Source organism: Pseudonaja textilis, chromosome 3, assembly GCF_049901715.1.
Source record: "Pseudonaja textilis isolate UNSWEBS1 chromosome 3, rPseTex1.2, whole genome shotgun sequence".
NCBI classification, from domain to species: Eukaryota; Metazoa; Chordata; class Lepidosauria; order Squamata; family Elapidae; genus Pseudonaja; species Pseudonaja textilis.
The window spans coordinates 39,241,093-39,258,375 of record NC_141992.1 but is presented as its reverse complement, the minus strand read 5'-3'; the positions used below and the strand labels follow the sequence as shown (position 1 = coordinate 39,258,375).

Sequence of the window (17,283 nt, the reverse complement as noted above, 5' to 3'; positions counted from 1 at the left end):
AAATGCTGTTGAATTCCAGGATTAATCTGTCTCAAACTCATGTGGGGCGGTGGGGAGTGGAATATAAATATAATAAACAACTGGACTCTGCCACAAGGGAAACAAGAGGATAGAACTTTGGAGGTAAACTCATACTACACTAAGCCAGGATTTCCTTAAACATGACTTATTGTCTAGATTCACACAACCCATTAAGACACAAACCATATATTGGCTTAGCACTCAACACATCCAATTAAGTGTCGGATGTGGGTTTGGAGTTAGCCCTCAGTTGCGTGCTGAAAGAATGGACAGCTATAGGAGGCACTAGGACCAGAGGAGGAATAGGATTGTCGGGGGAGGCTGCCTGAAGTTGTCTTTTGCCAGCAAGGGAGACTTCAGCACCGTCTCTGATCTCTTCTGGCTTTCTTTCTATCTTTCTCAGGCAGCAGGTGGTGCCTGGGAGGGAAAAGGTGAGACTGTTCAGCTAGGAAGGGAGGGGAAAATAAACCCCGGTGGAGAAAACGCCAGCGATAGAGAGAGCACGGTCCCAACCCCTTGGCTGGGCTTGATTCTCTCCCCCCCCCACCCTCCACCCACAGCCCTGTCTTTGTGCCTGGGAGTTTTGCCCAATGAGAGTCCAAGGAGGTGTCCATCTCCCCAAGCCCACCCCTCCAGCGTGTCCTCCTCATCTTCATTCCCAGCAGATACCGGTCCTTGGGGCTGCTCCGCAGACGCTGCTGCCAGTCCAGGCGACGGCCAGTCCATCTCAGGAGGCAATCAGCACGGCCAGCCCAGCAAGCGGCCGCCCGCCCTGGGGTTTAGGTTAGTTTGACTTGGCCTCCTTCCGAAGCCATGCCTAACGCAGCAGCCCTGGGAGAAGAGTCGTGACTCCCGACTTCAGGGATAACCTAAGGAGCCGCCTCCGTTTGCTCTTCGCTACAACCTCCCCCCAACCCCACCCCACCCAATTGGAGGCCCAGGAATCCGTCTTCTCCTCTTTGCGATCTGGGGCTTGTTCTCTCCTTCTCCGCTTCCCGCGAAAGAGAATTATGTTTGGCTCAAACCGTCTGGCAAGCTCCGCTAGGACTGCCAGCGCTCCCGAAGCCACCAGACGAGCGTCCCAGAGCAGACCCGTCCGCTCTCGCCTCGCTTTGCCTTTGCTGCTGACTCTGTTGATTCTCACGCCGCGGGTGGACTCATCGTGGTGGTAAGTCCGCTGTGGGGCGGGGGTGGGGGAGCGAGAAGGGACGTCTGCCCGGAAACTTTCTCTCGCGTCTGGCTAGAAAGTGAGATGCGGCAGCTGACTGGTGGTTCTCAAGTGGGCTCAGATCCAGGGTGTTTTTGAGATGTCACAGCTGGCGATTTATTTATTTATTTATTTATTTATTTATTTATTTATTTATTTATTTATTTATTTTAAAAAGGTTGCGCCTGATCATATGCAGAGCGCCTGTTTTCTGGGATGGATTCGGAAGATGGGAAGGATTCTCAATTGGTCCAGATCAATCTATGGGGCTGTAAGCTCCGGAGACCTAACCCCTTAAGAGGCAGGAGGTTCCTCTCCCTGGCACTGTTGCTGATGGGACTTGGCAGCTTCCAAAGTCCTCGGGAGATACGTGGACACGCTTCTTTTCCGAAATGCTTCGATCCAAGAGAAGCTGTCTATAAAACCTGGAGAACTTGGCGTAGAAAGCGGGCTGGGAATTAGGAAATGGACCAGATCAGAGATCTCGGAAAAGGGGATGCCAGCGGAGGGCTGTCAAACGTTCAGGAGTCGTGCCTCCCGGACATGGGCTGCGGTCCCTTCCTCTTCCATTATACCTGAGTTGGAGTTGGGGACTCGCGCAATGCTCTGAATTAGAAATTAACCAAAAGGATAGGCTTCGGGGGGGTCTCAGTAAACACACAAGACCTAAACTCGGTTATAACAAGCTACAAGTTCACCGTTTCTTCGGCACACAAAACTGTTGGGACTCCACAGCAGTGGGTGATTATTATCGGGAGGATGGGACCCAGTGCCTTCTCTTCTGGGTCGCCTCCCGCGCTCCAAAGCCTCTGCTTGACAGCAAAGTCCAGGTCAGCCCCTGAGTGATGGAGCCCCGCAAGAACCCCGCATGGGTCCTCACCTGTGAAAAGGCCCGAAGGCCCCGAGCGGCTTTCAACATGGACCCCGAGTCGGCAGCATCTGTACCCCCGAAAAAAAATCCTTTTACTCTCGCCGGATCGCATCTCAGGTTTTCCTTACCAGAGAACATTCCTCTTACGATCCTTCCAGACGGATTCAAGGGAAAAACAACCCCAATTCCTTCATCCGGGGATCAATTTCTAACTTGCCAATTGGTTTTTTTTCCCGCCACTTTTCCTCAGAGCCACCTGCTCGAGGCAGAGAAAGAGAGAGATCGAGTGGCTTCCACTTCGCGCTAAGCCGGGAAGGTGGCTTGGTTCAGTGTTTCTCAACTTTAGCAACTTTAAAGACGTGTGGACTTCAACTCTAAGAATCCTGAATTCTGGGAGTTGAAGTCCACACATTTTCAAAGATGCCAAGGTTGAGAAACACTGGCTTACTGGCTTTGCGGCGAATCCATTCCACACAGCCACGGAAAGTCGCACTGACCGTCCGGTTAACGGTTAACCTAATCCTGCTTTATCCAGCAGGGCTCTGGGTGCACTCCACACCCTGAACCATAATCGAAGTCAGGGCCTATCCGTGAATAAGACGTTTGGCTAAAAATGCGGTTGCCCACCTGAGGAGCACAGACTTTTCGCGGGAAAAATCACCGGGGAATAGGCCAAGAGGTTCAAGCGCGGGACGAAGGCAGCGCAATTGACAGCAATAGGCTGCCAAGCTGAGGCAGGCGAGCGTGGCTCTCTTTGGCCTTTTTCTTCCTGAGGCGGTTTTCTGCTTCGAACTTTCTTCTCGCTGCCCCAGCCTGCCTGTTGTGGTCAAGGGGGATGGGGTGTGTAGCACACCTGGGCTTTTCCGCTCTCTTTTCTGCCTAGGTATATTCCCTTTCCCGTGTTCAGGGAAGGGTGGCTCCCGAAACATCGTTTTTCTCAGCCCTCCTGGACCTCCGGGCCGGGCAGCTTCGGCTATACCCAGGGTCGCTTTCGACGAAGAGGGCATCCCCTTCGAAGGGGCGGAACAGGCGCTCCAGGCCCCTCTGTCCAATTCGCGGGGCTGCCCAAATGCCACACCTCGGCCCGTCACGGGTTGGCGGCAGAAAGAGCGCTTCGGGGCAGAATCTGAAAAGTCTTGCGATTGGTTCCTCGGGAGCTGAGCGGGCGCTCACGGCTGTCAGTCTGCCTCACCCGGCTTCTCTGCTGCCTGGATGAGAGGCGCGGGAGTTGCCTTAGCTGAGGAAATGAATCGGCAATACTGGCTGAGGGCATAAGTGCAAGCTCCCCGTTGGAGGACTATGGCAGAAGCGGCAACTTGTGTGCAGGACGGCCTCTTCTCCCAGGGCTAGCTGGGAGCTTCTCTTCTCCCTTCCTCCCCACTCAGACCTTAGCATGGAATCACCTGGGCCGACCAGCGCTCTTTTGCCATCCATTCCTAAGGCTTCTTGCGCTGACATTGGTCATTCTCTATATGGTCAGACGGGCTGAACCTTCATGTTCCTTCATGTTCCTTCGTCCAATCTCCCTAGCCAGGAGGCCTTTAAAAAAAAAGTTCACATTTCACATTCGGCTAATGTTTAAATGTACCGTAATTTTGGCTGCTTAGTTTGGACAACTGAACAGTACATTCAAACGTGCAGCAACTTATCTGCAAATCAACTGTAGATAAAGAAAGTTCTGTGGAACTTGCTAGACATTGTAACTGCAACTGTCAAGATGTTAGGCTTAGCTGTCCTGAACAGGTAAAAGGCTTGAGTGGAATGGTGGGAGAGATGGAATAACACTCTTCTTTTTGACTTACCAAATACCAGATAAGGGGGCTGGATGATGGAAGGCAAAGAAGACCTCTGTTTGCTTCCTTGGGATAGAAGCATTTAGCGCATATTTAGCAATAATTGAAAGTGGGAGTTCAATTTTTTAAAAGCTTAAGATGGGAGCTTATTCCAACTGGATTGTAAATAACACTTGAACTACTATATATGTTCAGCTACCATTGATTGCATAGATGGATAGCTGTATGGTAATGCATCCAAAAGGGAGAAGGATGGTGATACATGTTAGCTTAGGGCATGGTAGAAAATTGAATGTAATTATTTTGTTACTCACGTGAACACCAAAATCATAAGTAAATTATGCTGAAGTCAACCATGAAAAAGTGAGTCAAACCTATTCAGTACCTGTGTTTCATTGTTTTCTCTCAAAAATTTACTCTGGTTTATTCCCAGTAAACATTGCAGTTTAATCTCATTGCATGCAATGATATATCTTCCCAAGTAAGTTGGATCAGAGTTCATAAAGAGGTTTCTTTTCCCTTTTCAATTTCCATCTTTACAGAGGAGGGGAAGCATTTTGCTTACATACAAGCTTTCAATTTTAGAAATCCATTCCTAATCAAATCCATCTATGTGTGCTTAGTTGTTGCCTGCATTCTGAAAAGCAGATGATGTTAAGTCAGAGAATCTGAAGAACTTCATTTTTATCAATTAGTCATGGGTCTGGAGAAAAGGAGAGGGCAAAATCTAACTTAGAATTCCAAATTCCTTCCGTATAAAGAGCAAGGGGGAGGGCAAGAGTTGAACTGTAGTGCCTTAAGTATTATTTTATTAGATGGTGACATGTTGCTCTTGTATTTATAAGTTCTTGTATTGTAAAGTCTTCACAGAGCAAAAAAGGTTGCATCCTTCTGCCATGTTGAAATCTAGGGAGTTTGCTTCTTCAGTTTTGTGCTTAAACTTTATTCAGCAGGCCCAAAGTGGCAGTATCACTAACATTACAGTACCAACAGTAGGCAGAATATAGTTTCATTTGATTTGTCAAAACTTTGAGGAAAATACTAATAATTCTAAATGAATAGTTATGTATCTCAGTTTTAAAAAAACGTGTGGTAGATAAATTCTATGGGTTAGTTACAGAAGACTTAACTGGAAATGCTATCTTGTTATATAGTGCTTTATGTTTTGAAATGGTTATGCAAACAGGAAGAGAATGGTGATTTATAGAAAGTATTTTAGAATACATTAAAAACTAATTAATAAAAATAATAATCTTAAAATAGAATCTCTTTCTGGCATTTTCTTTTGGTGGAACATAAAAATGCAGGTTTATGTGAATAATTTCATTGAATTTACTTAATATGAATCCTGTGTAAGTTGGAAAAATATTGCAACCTTAATTATTAAATACCAGAATGATTGGTCAGGAAGATCATATAGATTGATTAAATGAAAAGAACAAATTAGCAAATCAAAGAAATCTTCATTGTTATGTCAAGATTTACCATGTACATAGGTGTGTCTAAACCTCTTGGTATTACTTCAAAATCTACCTTCATCAGCTTGTACTATTAATATATTAAAATTGCATAATTATTTAAACAGTTCTGAAATTAGCAACATGTTTTTAATATTTCATGCCTATTTAGTAAATAAAAAGAAGCATGCAGGCAACTGGAAGGTACCAGAGCTTCTGCTCTAGTTAAAAAATTTCTAGAATCAAAACTGATAAATAACTTGTTGTCAGGCATTATTACTTAGACTAAATAATAGAGAGATAAGCAAAGGATCAGAATTTTACTAAAACAACATCATATATTCAAGGCAGGCAATAAACATTTTAAAGATCTGCCTAAACATTGGCCACAAGCACTGTTTTAGGACTCTTTGGAGTAAATTAGAGCTACACTATGTGGCTTCCAAACATAATCTGTACAATAAACAAGCATGGTGTAAATAACTAAGTAGAGTTTACTTGTAGCCAAAAGTAAAATGAGCAATTACAAACTAGGAGACCATTTTAAAGCTGAAAGTCTTGAGCCTCATACAAACACATATGTTTGAGACTGTACAAACATCACACACCAACAGAAATGCAAATACATTTCCCCACCTCACATAAACTCTCTTTCACTCAGCATTTTAACTGAAACCACTGCTCCTAACGTATCCACATTTTCCCAGCCTGCATGAAAACAAAGATCAAATTTTCTTGAATATATATTTTACAGTGTTCAACTTTCCATAAAAGTGCATAAAGTTGTATAATTACAATCACTATGACATGTACAGAATTGCCAAGATCCATGGTAATGATGATGTGATTAAACCACAAATTAGTATTATTATCTTTATTATGACAATGAGCTAGGGTTATAATTGAGTTGCAAAAAAATTGGCTATCTAATGCTGTCCACTTTGTAAGCAAAATAAGATTTAAATTGGCATCCTTCCAGATTAATATATTATATTCCAACCAGAAGGATATTAGGATAAATAATCAGGAAGAGCAAATGGAAAGGCCAAGTATCAAGCAGACTCAGAGAGATAATTTAGTTTAATTCTTAAGGCACCTGGTTAGAAACCAAGGAAATGTGAGTTTTAGTCCCACCTTAGGCATGAAAGCCAACTGGATGACTTTGAACCAGTCATCTTTCTTAGCCCAACCTATCTTACAGGGATGTTATGGGGAAAATAGGAAGAGGAAGTATTGTGTATGTTCACCACCTTAAGTTGTTTATAATAAGAATATAAGTAAAGTAAATATAAATATAAGTAAATTAAAATATAAATAAAATAAAAAGGCTCAGATGAAGTGTGGTAAAAAATATAGGGTTGTTATTTACAGGAAGGAAATCATGTCCAGTGATCATCACAAAACGGAAGAGAGAACTAATAAGATTCACAGTCTGAAGGGGTAACAAAGACAGATAGAAAAAGGGAACAAACCTGCTATGCTTTTGGCTAGCTTTCTCTACGCTAGCATGCCCTTCATTCTTTAGGACTGGAGAAGGCTGCTCTTGGCTACTGATATTGCCACACCTATCAGAGGAAGATACCCAGGGACAGATAAGACACCCTACTTTTATGCTAAATGGAAGAGAAAAGTTACGACCAAAAGAGCGTATGGTTACAGTTTATTATCTTTATTGTTTTAGTTTTCTGATTGCTTTATTTAAAAAAAGTTGTTTCGAAAAGATAAGTGAATTCCCTAAATTATAAAGTTTATTTGGAATTTCAAAGTTCTTGATAACTTCAAATCATTTATCTCTGTCTGTCCATCCATCCATCTAATCCCTAGAACTATTAACAATTCTGGTGGCAAACAGAGGAGGTGGGCAGGAGCATCACAATTACGACAGGTATATATGGCAGAATCTGAAGATTATATGGCTGTAATTGGGGACATTGGATTCTCTGGTTTAGAGTGATCCTCCCTTGGGTCCAACTTATCAGTTTGTTAGTAGCATTGAAGTCCAGTTGCTGCTATTGAATGTCAGGTCAGCCTGCAATAAATATGCCTTTAACCACAATTGTGGATGAGGTGGCCAACTTGGCTTGAATTCCAAGACCTGTGCATTTTGGATCTGGTACCAGCCAAGAGATCAAAGGAGGGCAGGGGAGGTGGGGTGGTAGTTGTCATTCATGAGTCATTATCGGCTTTCAGAGCCTCTGCTCTGCTGGTAACCAGTTGAAAGTTGAAAGTGAGGTTGCTGGTACAGTCCCTGTTACTCATCACCAACCCTTCCTGAGTTCCTGGATTCTGTTGTTGAAATTTAAGAGGTTCCTCCTGTCCCTTACATTTTCCCATCTGATTTACCTAACTACAAAAGAAAGGACAGGTGGAATAGGAGGATATATTCTTGATATAAACTGAATTAGATTCTTTTTTTATGGTGATGTTCTGAAAAGTCTTTGAAAACATGAATATTCTCCCAAACTTTGTCATAGGGTAGTTACTCAATGCCTTAGGTTGTCTTTACCTTTATTATTCTTGATTTTAAAATGCAAGAGTCATTTAGAGATCCTGGTCCTAGTAGCAGGTTGCAGACAATGTAGACTGAATAAAATTTATAGATAATCCTGTATATGTGATGAATCCTATATAACAGTCTAGCAGCAGCTATCGTGCTTTTAAATTTTCATATACAATAAATTGCAGGCCTCCAGAGCACAAGGAGAGATATATTACATTTGTGTTTTCTTGGAATTATTTGAAATAGTTTTAAAATCACCTCCAGGTGCAGAGTTCATTTGGAGTCATTTAGAAATTAGCTAACTGTGAATATCTTCTTTTCCTATGTAGGCATATTGTTATAGAAAATTCACAAACAATTCTGGCTTCGGGGATTACTTTGACAGGATGATTTGGGAATGCTTTCAGTCTTATAAAAATAACTAATTCTAAGTATGTTTAAAACTGTTATAGAATGAAGGAAGAAGAAACAAATGTACCCCTCACTGAAATTAAACCAGGTGATTCCAGTATGTGACCCTGCAGCAGCATCACTTCTGAACTGTAACTATTCATGAGTAAATTAACATTCCAAATAGTAGCAGGCTAAAATAGCCCCATTTCTATAAAGGCTTAACAAAATAGTAAGAGTTTGATGCAGTAGACTACTACTGCTTTTATAGAATACTTTGTATTTCAGAATGCTATTTAAAATGGACATTGAAAGCTCAGAAAGCATTTAGTTGCTTTGCAGGGTTTCTCATGCAGATTGCAGAATACATTGTGTCTTTTCTCCAGTTAGTCTAGGACTAGCAGCTATAAGCAACTGAATGATTCAGTTACCCAGAACTCCACTGCTATAATATTAACATGTTGCCCTTTCCAAGTCAATGGACAGGGAAACTAAGAAAAATGTGACCCATTGCCTAGCAATTGATGAGTGTTTTCTCCAGTTCTATGGTCCCCATGTCAACTTTGGTCATCTGCCAAGGGGCTAAAAAACAGTCAAAACCAACATGAATTTGGACATTTAAAAAAAACCCAAAGAAGCTTTTACTAAATTGAGTAAATGAAATGTGTTATTTTAAAATAACTATTTATTAACACATTTCTTACTCATGTTTATTGTGCAATGTGAGGAAAAGCACTTTAAGATTTCCTGAGCATTCTATTACCAGGGTTCAGAGGCAGAATGATTTCAGTTTCACCACCATGACTATTTTCTTCCCACAACATGTTGTTATCCAGTTTGGTCTAATGGTTAAGGCATCAGGCTAGAAACTGGAAGGCTGTGGGTTATAGCTCCACCTTAGGCATGAAAGACAGCTGAGTGACTTTGGGTCAGTCACCCTCTCTAAACCCAACTCACCTCACAGGATTGTTGTTGTAAGGAAAATAGGAGAAGGAAGGGGTCTGAATATATTCATTGCCTTGAGTTGTTCATAAAAATAATACAGGCAGGATACAAATAAATAAATAAACAAAAGATTAAAATGGCCCAATAAACAAAAATATGTGGAGAAAGTCTTGGAAAAAGACATTTGGGATCATATTGTAATTAACTTTTCTGTATCTCATGAAAAATATCAATCCATTTCTTTATTTTATTAAATGTATTGACTGCCCATTTTACCACAAGGAACTTGGTATGGTTTACAATATCAAGTTAATCATTTGAAGTACTGAGGCAAATTCTGAATGGGGTCCCTTCCTTTGCCAAGACAATTATTTTCCCTTGAAAATGCCTTGATTACTATAAGATTACCATTTCAAGCACTTACTTTATGGGGATTTCAGTATAGATAGTGGATCACTTCACAAGTCAAACTAAACCATAATAGAGTTTCCTTGGTTTTGATTTCATGTATTGAGTGAAGCCAGCTGCTTGTGATTTATTCAGTATGGTTAAACAACTGTGGTATGATGTGTGAACCCAGCCAATGTGTTTGGTATCAAAGTGACATGATCAGACAACATAGCAAAATTATTAGAAGCAAGATGAAACCATTGTGCTTCAGGTGACAAATTCTGGGAAGGGAGAATTATCCTGCTTCTAATCTTGTGGTCTTGAGCCCAAAGTAACACTATTAATCTCAACATACACAATCTGCATTTGAGGGTCTTAATGATCAACCAAGTAATGCAAAGTGGTCTTGTAGGAATTCTGGTTCCAAATCGTTTAATGCCTTCTATGTCAACAGCAAAGCCATGAATTTGGCTTGATAGCTAAAAATTACAAGGGGTTTCTGAGTTTTGCAGATGTGATCTTCTTAGCATAATGCATTAAAAAAATAACTCATTTCATATGTGAGATATTTAACTAACTTTAAGCCTCTAAATAACTTCCTGCCAACCTGTTTAACCACCCATTAGAAAAAATCCTATATATCCTCTTGGACTTTACTAATACTAAATCAGTGGATAAAGCTGAAATGTATCAACATTTCACTATGATGTGATTATATGTTTAACATTTCTGCTACAGAACACTATGAGTGGTGGGTCAGAATATAGATCACAAAATACCACAGGCAGTCATTCTCTGTTCTAACTCTGGCAAAGAGCAATACCACTGACATTTTAAAAAGTATGTATATGTAAAATTAGTCTTATCCAACACTAGATTAGCAGAATGTGGGAGGATAAGAAGAAAGGAATTTTGGTACATGGAAGCAATTCATTGTATCAGTAAGGCATTCTTGATTTTACTGAAAGGTTACTTAAAACAGGATTGACTCAGTGTAGGCTGATTTCAGCTATGATAGTACTGTAACAGGATTGTGCAATCACACCATTCCACATCACATACTGACCATCCTGCATTGGCAAACACACTTAGTTCTACAACCAGAAACAAAACAATTCACAAAAGAGATAGATACCCCATTAAAGATATTATTTTATATTTAATAAACCATATAGGTCTTCCAAGTGCAATAATCTATTTGTAATTCAGGAAGACAAACCATCATGATCATTACCACCAACCAGAAGTTGACAGCTTAGAAAAAGATTTCCTCCCATATCCAAATTGAAAAGTTTTGTTTTCCATTTTTAAAATGTTTACACTGAAAATCGACTTAGCTGCATTTGTTTTCATTGAGGTTTCAGCAAGATTCTGAAAATGCAACAAGAATCATAAATAATCTTCTGACTCCAAGTTTAAGAATATTTCTTTAATTGTATCTAGCTGCGCATAGCTGGCAACTTAGACATGCCTTTTACGGGGCCAAAGAGATCATTCTGTGATGATTAATGGTTTCTTAATGGTTCAGTGCTAAGCTTATGACAAATACCTTCTCCAGAATTATATTTTTTTCTTTTTTTGTAGATTCAATGAGCTAACTCCAACTGTCAGATCTGACTCTAACTCTAGATAGAAGTCATTAGTAACTAACAATATTTTGACTATTCTTCCAAAACCTTGAGACCTTCACTATGATAGCAATGCTGTGTGCACTACTGGTTTATCATGATAATCTAAACTCAATTTTTACTCTCAAGTATGAGGGAAGTTAACATCCTTCAATACCAATATTGAAGTAAGATCAAAATGGAAATTAAATTTGCTTCTTCATGTGAAGAAGGATGAGATACTACATTGTCCTTGGCTTCTGAATACAGTGGACTGCACTGCTATATATTCCTGGAGATGGCTTTGAATCTAAGCTTGTTCTGAAACTTTCTGCCATGATTTCTTACCATAACCATAGACTTCTGGTTTTGTTCTATGAAAAGAACAGAGAACGGCATAGTATTAAAATGTTCAATTCACAATTACTCAGAAATAACATGTATGGAATGGAAGTCTGAATTGTGGAAGATCCCTGCCACAAGTGTCGCTTTTTGCTGTAGTATAGGTGAATATAGACTCAAGAGTGCATGTGGCCCTAATAGCCTTACCTTCCAAAGGTTCCTATTGTAATTGTTGATGTGTCATAAGAGGTACATTATTAAACTTAAGTAGAATAAAAGTTAAACCTATGTGAAGCAAACATAGTCATTTTAAAAAACTATTCTAATTTTAATTAGACTTGAATGTAATCACATTTATTTTCCCTCTTTGGAGTGAAGCCTTCTCTGAAAAACCAAGGGTGGCCCTCAACCTGACTGATGCATCTCTATCCAAGAGTATGCCATTAACTCTGCTGTTCTCTGGGACAAAGAACAAGAACTTCCTGAGTGTAGAAAAATGCAGCATATGAATTATCTGCTTTCTTACTGCCACTTTCATTGAAGCATATTTGACTTACTTCCTTTCATTCTGTTGTTCATTCTTAAACCAGCAGAACTGCATAAATGATATTACAAAGTTTTGAGATGAGGAGGATCCCAAAACTCCTTACTGTCCCATAAACTGGAATGGATAACAAGTACTTTGGGTGGTTGAATGGCTGAAATCTTTTGAGATTCTGACTACTCATCTCATAAGAACATGTGTGCTTTCCAGGAATCTATGCTTGCTGAGGTTTAAAATGAAACGTATGTTGCTGAGTAAATAGATGTGGCTATGGCTGATTGTTTTGTTTATGTAAGAGGCAATTTAGGATTCCCTCTGTTTATTGGAAGAAGACCCAGAAGATTCTTACAACAAAAAATTTCTTTAAAAACCCAACAACTGTGGTGACATGTAACAATTTTCTCCTGTTATCTTAAGGGTTGCATTAGGGGCAGCCTGCATTAAGGGACCATACAAAAGTTCTTGGCTATCCAGTCTATCCAGATTTGTATTGATAATAGCTTCACTCATGGAAAAAGGAAAGGAAAGGAAAAATGAAGCATTTCCCATATCTAGATCTATCTAATGTAGATTCCTTTATGAAGTGCTAAGCAGACAGGGAAAAAGAAGAGCAATTGTTTTGAAATAACTTTTAAGTGCTTTCCTGTAATCTCAAAATCAAACTTCACAATGTAATAAATGTGTTGTGTTAAACATCTATTTTTATTGATTTAAAATAGAAATCATGGCAGGGAGAAGATTACAACTCAGACTCTGGTATGCAAATTAACCCTTTCATGCACGTAGCAATCCTGTAGCAATCCTGTTTAAAATCGCAACTAGAATTTTCACTGGAAAGAGGCACAATTTTCATTTGGGATGAAGTTTAACCAATCTTTCCTGTGCATTAGAATCTGAATTCTTATCCTTTTCCCCCATGGCTGCTATATAGAGCAGAGAAATTAGATAGGTTAAATGCAAACAGTATTTCATGTCTAATTCGGCATTCAAAACCATGTATAAAGCCCCAGTTCTGTTATTCAGCTGCAAATAATCATTCCTGTATAATGCTGGATATGTTTTCTATATTTTTTGTACCTCTGGGTTTCATACATTATATTTAGATTAAGTGAAGAATGTACTACAGTATTATAAAACTGAGTTACCTCTAATAATGTTTTTTCCATATCAGGTCTTCTTTCTATACTTTCAGCTATTTAATTCCTTGCCAGTGGTATGGAATGGGAATGGGATATCATATAGAATGAAAACATCAGGAACAGGATTCAGATAATAATATTATCACCATATTATAAAAAATATGTTGAGACTTTGGAAAGACTGCAGAAAAGAACAACAAAGATTATATGAAATAAAAAGAACAACAACGATTATATGAAATAATATTTCTTCTTTCTCTACTTTCAGCCATTTAATTTAGCTGGAGGTTAAACCATATGGACAAAATAGAAGCAATTGGGTATGTCTAGTCTAGTGAAAAGAAGGACTGTGGATGACATGATAGCAATATTTCAATATTTGAGGGATTGCCTCTAAGAAGAAGGAGTGTGGGCAACCTCTTTTCCAAAGCACCAGAAAGCAAGACAAAAAACAATGGGTGGAAACTAATCAAGGAGAGAACCAACCTGGAACCTACCTGCTGATTTCTACCTCTTACTGGTTGTTAAAGGGCAAACAATTAATTCATAACAATGTGTTAGATTCTAATTTGAGTATACAAAAAAAAAGATTTATATTTAGCAGGGATAAACAAGTGGGCATCACCAGTGAGCATATTCAAGTTTTTCAGTTTACAGCTGTTATAAAAGTGTATTATGCAGTCATAAAATGGTTGCTGTGGCAGGTGTGGTAAGATTGCTACCCAGAGAGTTTTTTCCATCACAGTTTTTTCCTAAAGGCAGCTCTTTTGTTCTTTATAATCTGTAACTGCCAACAATTATTATTTCTTTTGTAGAGTACTGTTTGTTCTATTAAAAAGGGAGGCAACTTGAAACCTGATACATGGTAGAATATCAACTTTCTATCTTATTACTTTGAGAGGGATTGAGGGAGGGAGGGAAGGAAGGAAGGAAGGAAGGAAGGAAGGAAGGAAGGAAGGAAGGAAGGGTCCACAGTATATCTTTTGGCTCCCTGGTCTGTGTTAACTCTCCAACTACCCAACTTGTTTCAAACTGGAAATGGTCCAACTCAAAGTTTTATTCTGTATTTCCATTTCAGAAAAACTCAGCTCTATTCTCATCAGAAAAAAAAATCACAGTTCTCAAAGTTCCCAGAAATGCTTTGCTGAGTTACAGTCCCATTTTTTCTCACTTTCTCCAACAACTCCTTATGCCACCCAATTAATGTTTGAGTACATGAAAAACAAAAGGTGAATATTGGGGGAGAAAAAGAGGGAGGGAGATGTACAAGAGGTATTTCTATCATTAGGGCTAGACCTGCACATGGTATGTGACTTTGCTTAAGAGGACAAAAATAAGAAAAAGACTAACATGATCGTATTTTTTTTTAAAAAAAATAGTGAAGTATTTCCAAGAGATAGCAATAAAGGAGAATATTTGTAGTTCAGGTTTGAAATGAGGGCTCCTTGCTGTTCTCTGAGCTTGCTTGTTTTCTTACAGATATTTCATTACCCAAACTAGGTAACATCATCAGTGCTAGTAAGGAGTGGGGTTTGCTCTCTGTTTATGTTCTAATAGTAGCTTGCCCTGTCATTGTTGTTCCATGAGAGATAAATAAATAAAAGGACTAAGTAAAAGTACGCAGGTAGTCCTTGACTTACAACCATTCATTTAGCGACCATTAAAAGTTACAACAGCACTAAAAAAGAAGTGCCTTATGACCATTTTTCACACAACCATTGCAGCATCCCCATGGTTACGTGATCAAAATTCAGACGCTTGGCAACTGACTCATACTTATGACCATTACGGTGTCCCAGGGTCATGCGATCCCCTTTTGCGACCTTCTGACAAGCAAAGTCAATGGGGAAGTCAGATTCACTTAACAACTATGGTATGTTACTAACTTAACAACTGCAGTGATTTACTTAATAGCTGTGACAAGAAAGTTCATAAAATGGGGAAAAAATCACAAATGTCTCACTCAGCAACAGAAATTTTGGGCTCACTTGTGGTCATAAGTCGAGGACTATCTGTAATTAAAACCTTGTCTTTAAACAAAAGATTTCAGTAACTCTGGTAGAAGGAAAGAAGGTTCACTGGGAAACAAATGATGTAAGAATAGGAAGACTGAGTTAGTCATTCATAAGAGAGAATTCTGCCTCACACAGATGCATTCAAGTAGAAAGTCCAGTAGAGACTGAGATCCTCCTTCCTAGGGCTGAAAAAAAGTGGCTGGCTGAGGATGACATGTAGTCTCTCAGTTTCTACCCTGGTGCCTTAAACACTACACTGGCCCTACTTAACTAAACACTTTTAATTTCCCCGCCATATTGGTTCCATCTTTGACAGTACATCTATGCATCAGAGGTGGGATTTTACAAAATATTTTGAGTTTGGGATATAGTAAGTTAGAAATTTCACATGAAATGAGTAAAAAGTACTTTTTGGGCTTAGTTGAAGCACAAACTACATGTTGAACCAAATGGGCCAGACAAAACTTACCCTTGTAATCTTGTTTCTTGCATATACCTTTGACATTTATAGACATGTAAAAGCATAAACTGACTCTCTATCAAAATGGAGCTCATCTATGTGAACAGTATTAGATATACAATATACCCCTCATGGCTGGTGAAGGTTTCCCATGTGGCTGGATTCTGACAGTGGTGAATTCTTCCTTGAAAGAGGGAATGATCCCTCCACCTCTTAGGGAAATAGGGTTTGTTTCCTTCTCAAGAAATTACTAAACAATTTTTATGCTTTCCTCTCAATGAAGAGGATTATGTGGATCCCTTTCAATTCAGTTTCAACTCTGGGCCTAGGACTGAAACAACATTGGTCATGCTTTGACTTCTGATGGAAGCAGGATGACAAGTAGGCAATGCATCCATCCTTGTTCTTAATTTTTCAGCTGTCTCTGGTATCATCAACCATGATATCCTTCTGAATCGGCTTGGAGTTGAGAGTGTGTGGCAACTCTAATTTTCTAGTACTCCTTCTTGCTCTGAGGCCAGTTCCAATAGGTGTTAATGGGAAGGTGAGAATGCTTTTCAGGGTTCTGCACGGTTTGGTACTCTCTCCACTCCTGTTTAATCCAATAAAGGAGAATATTTGTAGCTCAAGGTTAAAACGAGGGATCCTTTGTGCTCTCTTAGCTTGCTTGTTTCCTTGCAGATGTTTCATTACCCAAACTAGGTAACATCATCAGTGTTAATCCTTTTTCACCCACTTTCTTGAGCTATTTTCCATCCAGTTGTACAGTTGATTGGAGATTTGTATTTGACACTGGTAGGTAGGACATGCTGTTGTAAGCATTCATACAGGAAGAAAAGTTGTTCTTTGCTGGAAGTGTGACAGCAGGCAATTTTTTCCATTTGTGTGCTGTCTAGCAATGATGATGTTACTTAGTTTGGATAATGAAACATCAAAATGAAAACAAGCAAGCTTATAGAGCAATTACTTCAGTCACTGTTTAATATCTACATGAAGGTGCTGGGTGAGACCTTCTATCATCACTGAGCAAGATAACATCAACATTGATGTTTCCTAGCTTTACATCTACATCCCCAGCAAACTAAGCAATGTTGCTGTATTCTGTCTTGGTCTCTGAAAGCTGTAGAGTGTTGGATAGGGAACAACAGACTTCAGCTCAACTCTGGGAATTTTTCTTTTTTAACAAAGAGTTTTAACAAAACAAATAAAACATCTTATTTGAGAGCATGGTTCTGGGTTATCACATTTCCATACAGACACAATTTCATATGCATATTCAACTTATGTATTCAACTTCATATCTTATTATTTTTTCTAAATTCTCACTATTCTCCCTTTACTTCTCTTAATTTTCTTCTAGGGTTATCTCATTTTCTTCTTATTCAATTGTATTTCTTTTACCTAAATTTCTATATCTTTTTATTCATTATACTTATACTTTTGTCTGTCTTGATTATAATTTCATATGTTCTCTTCCAGCATTCTTAAAAAGCAAAATTCCCCCTATGATTGCCAATCGGAGTGCAATACCTTTAAGTCTTATTGTTATTATCATATGAAATCTCATTAAACATTAAATTTGTGCATTCTAAAATTATAACA

The 17,283-nt window shown here is 39.2% G+C and overlaps 1 protein-coding gene across 1 annotated transcript in view; it reads left to right on the top strand.

Annotated features, from left to right (window-relative positions):
* The first annotated feature begins 373 nt into the window (after positions 1 to 373).
* WNT2B (Wnt family member 2B) overlaps positions 374 to 17,283 on the top strand; it is a 46,246-nt gene continuing 29,336 nt past the window's right edge. Inside the window, exon 1 of the mRNA XM_026712967.2 lies at positions 374 to 1,189. Coding sequence (XP_026568752.1) covers positions 1,032 to 1,189 — 158 coding nt within the window. The 5' untranslated portion in view covers positions 374 to 1,031. The remainder of the gene's footprint in view (positions 1,190 to 17,283) is intronic.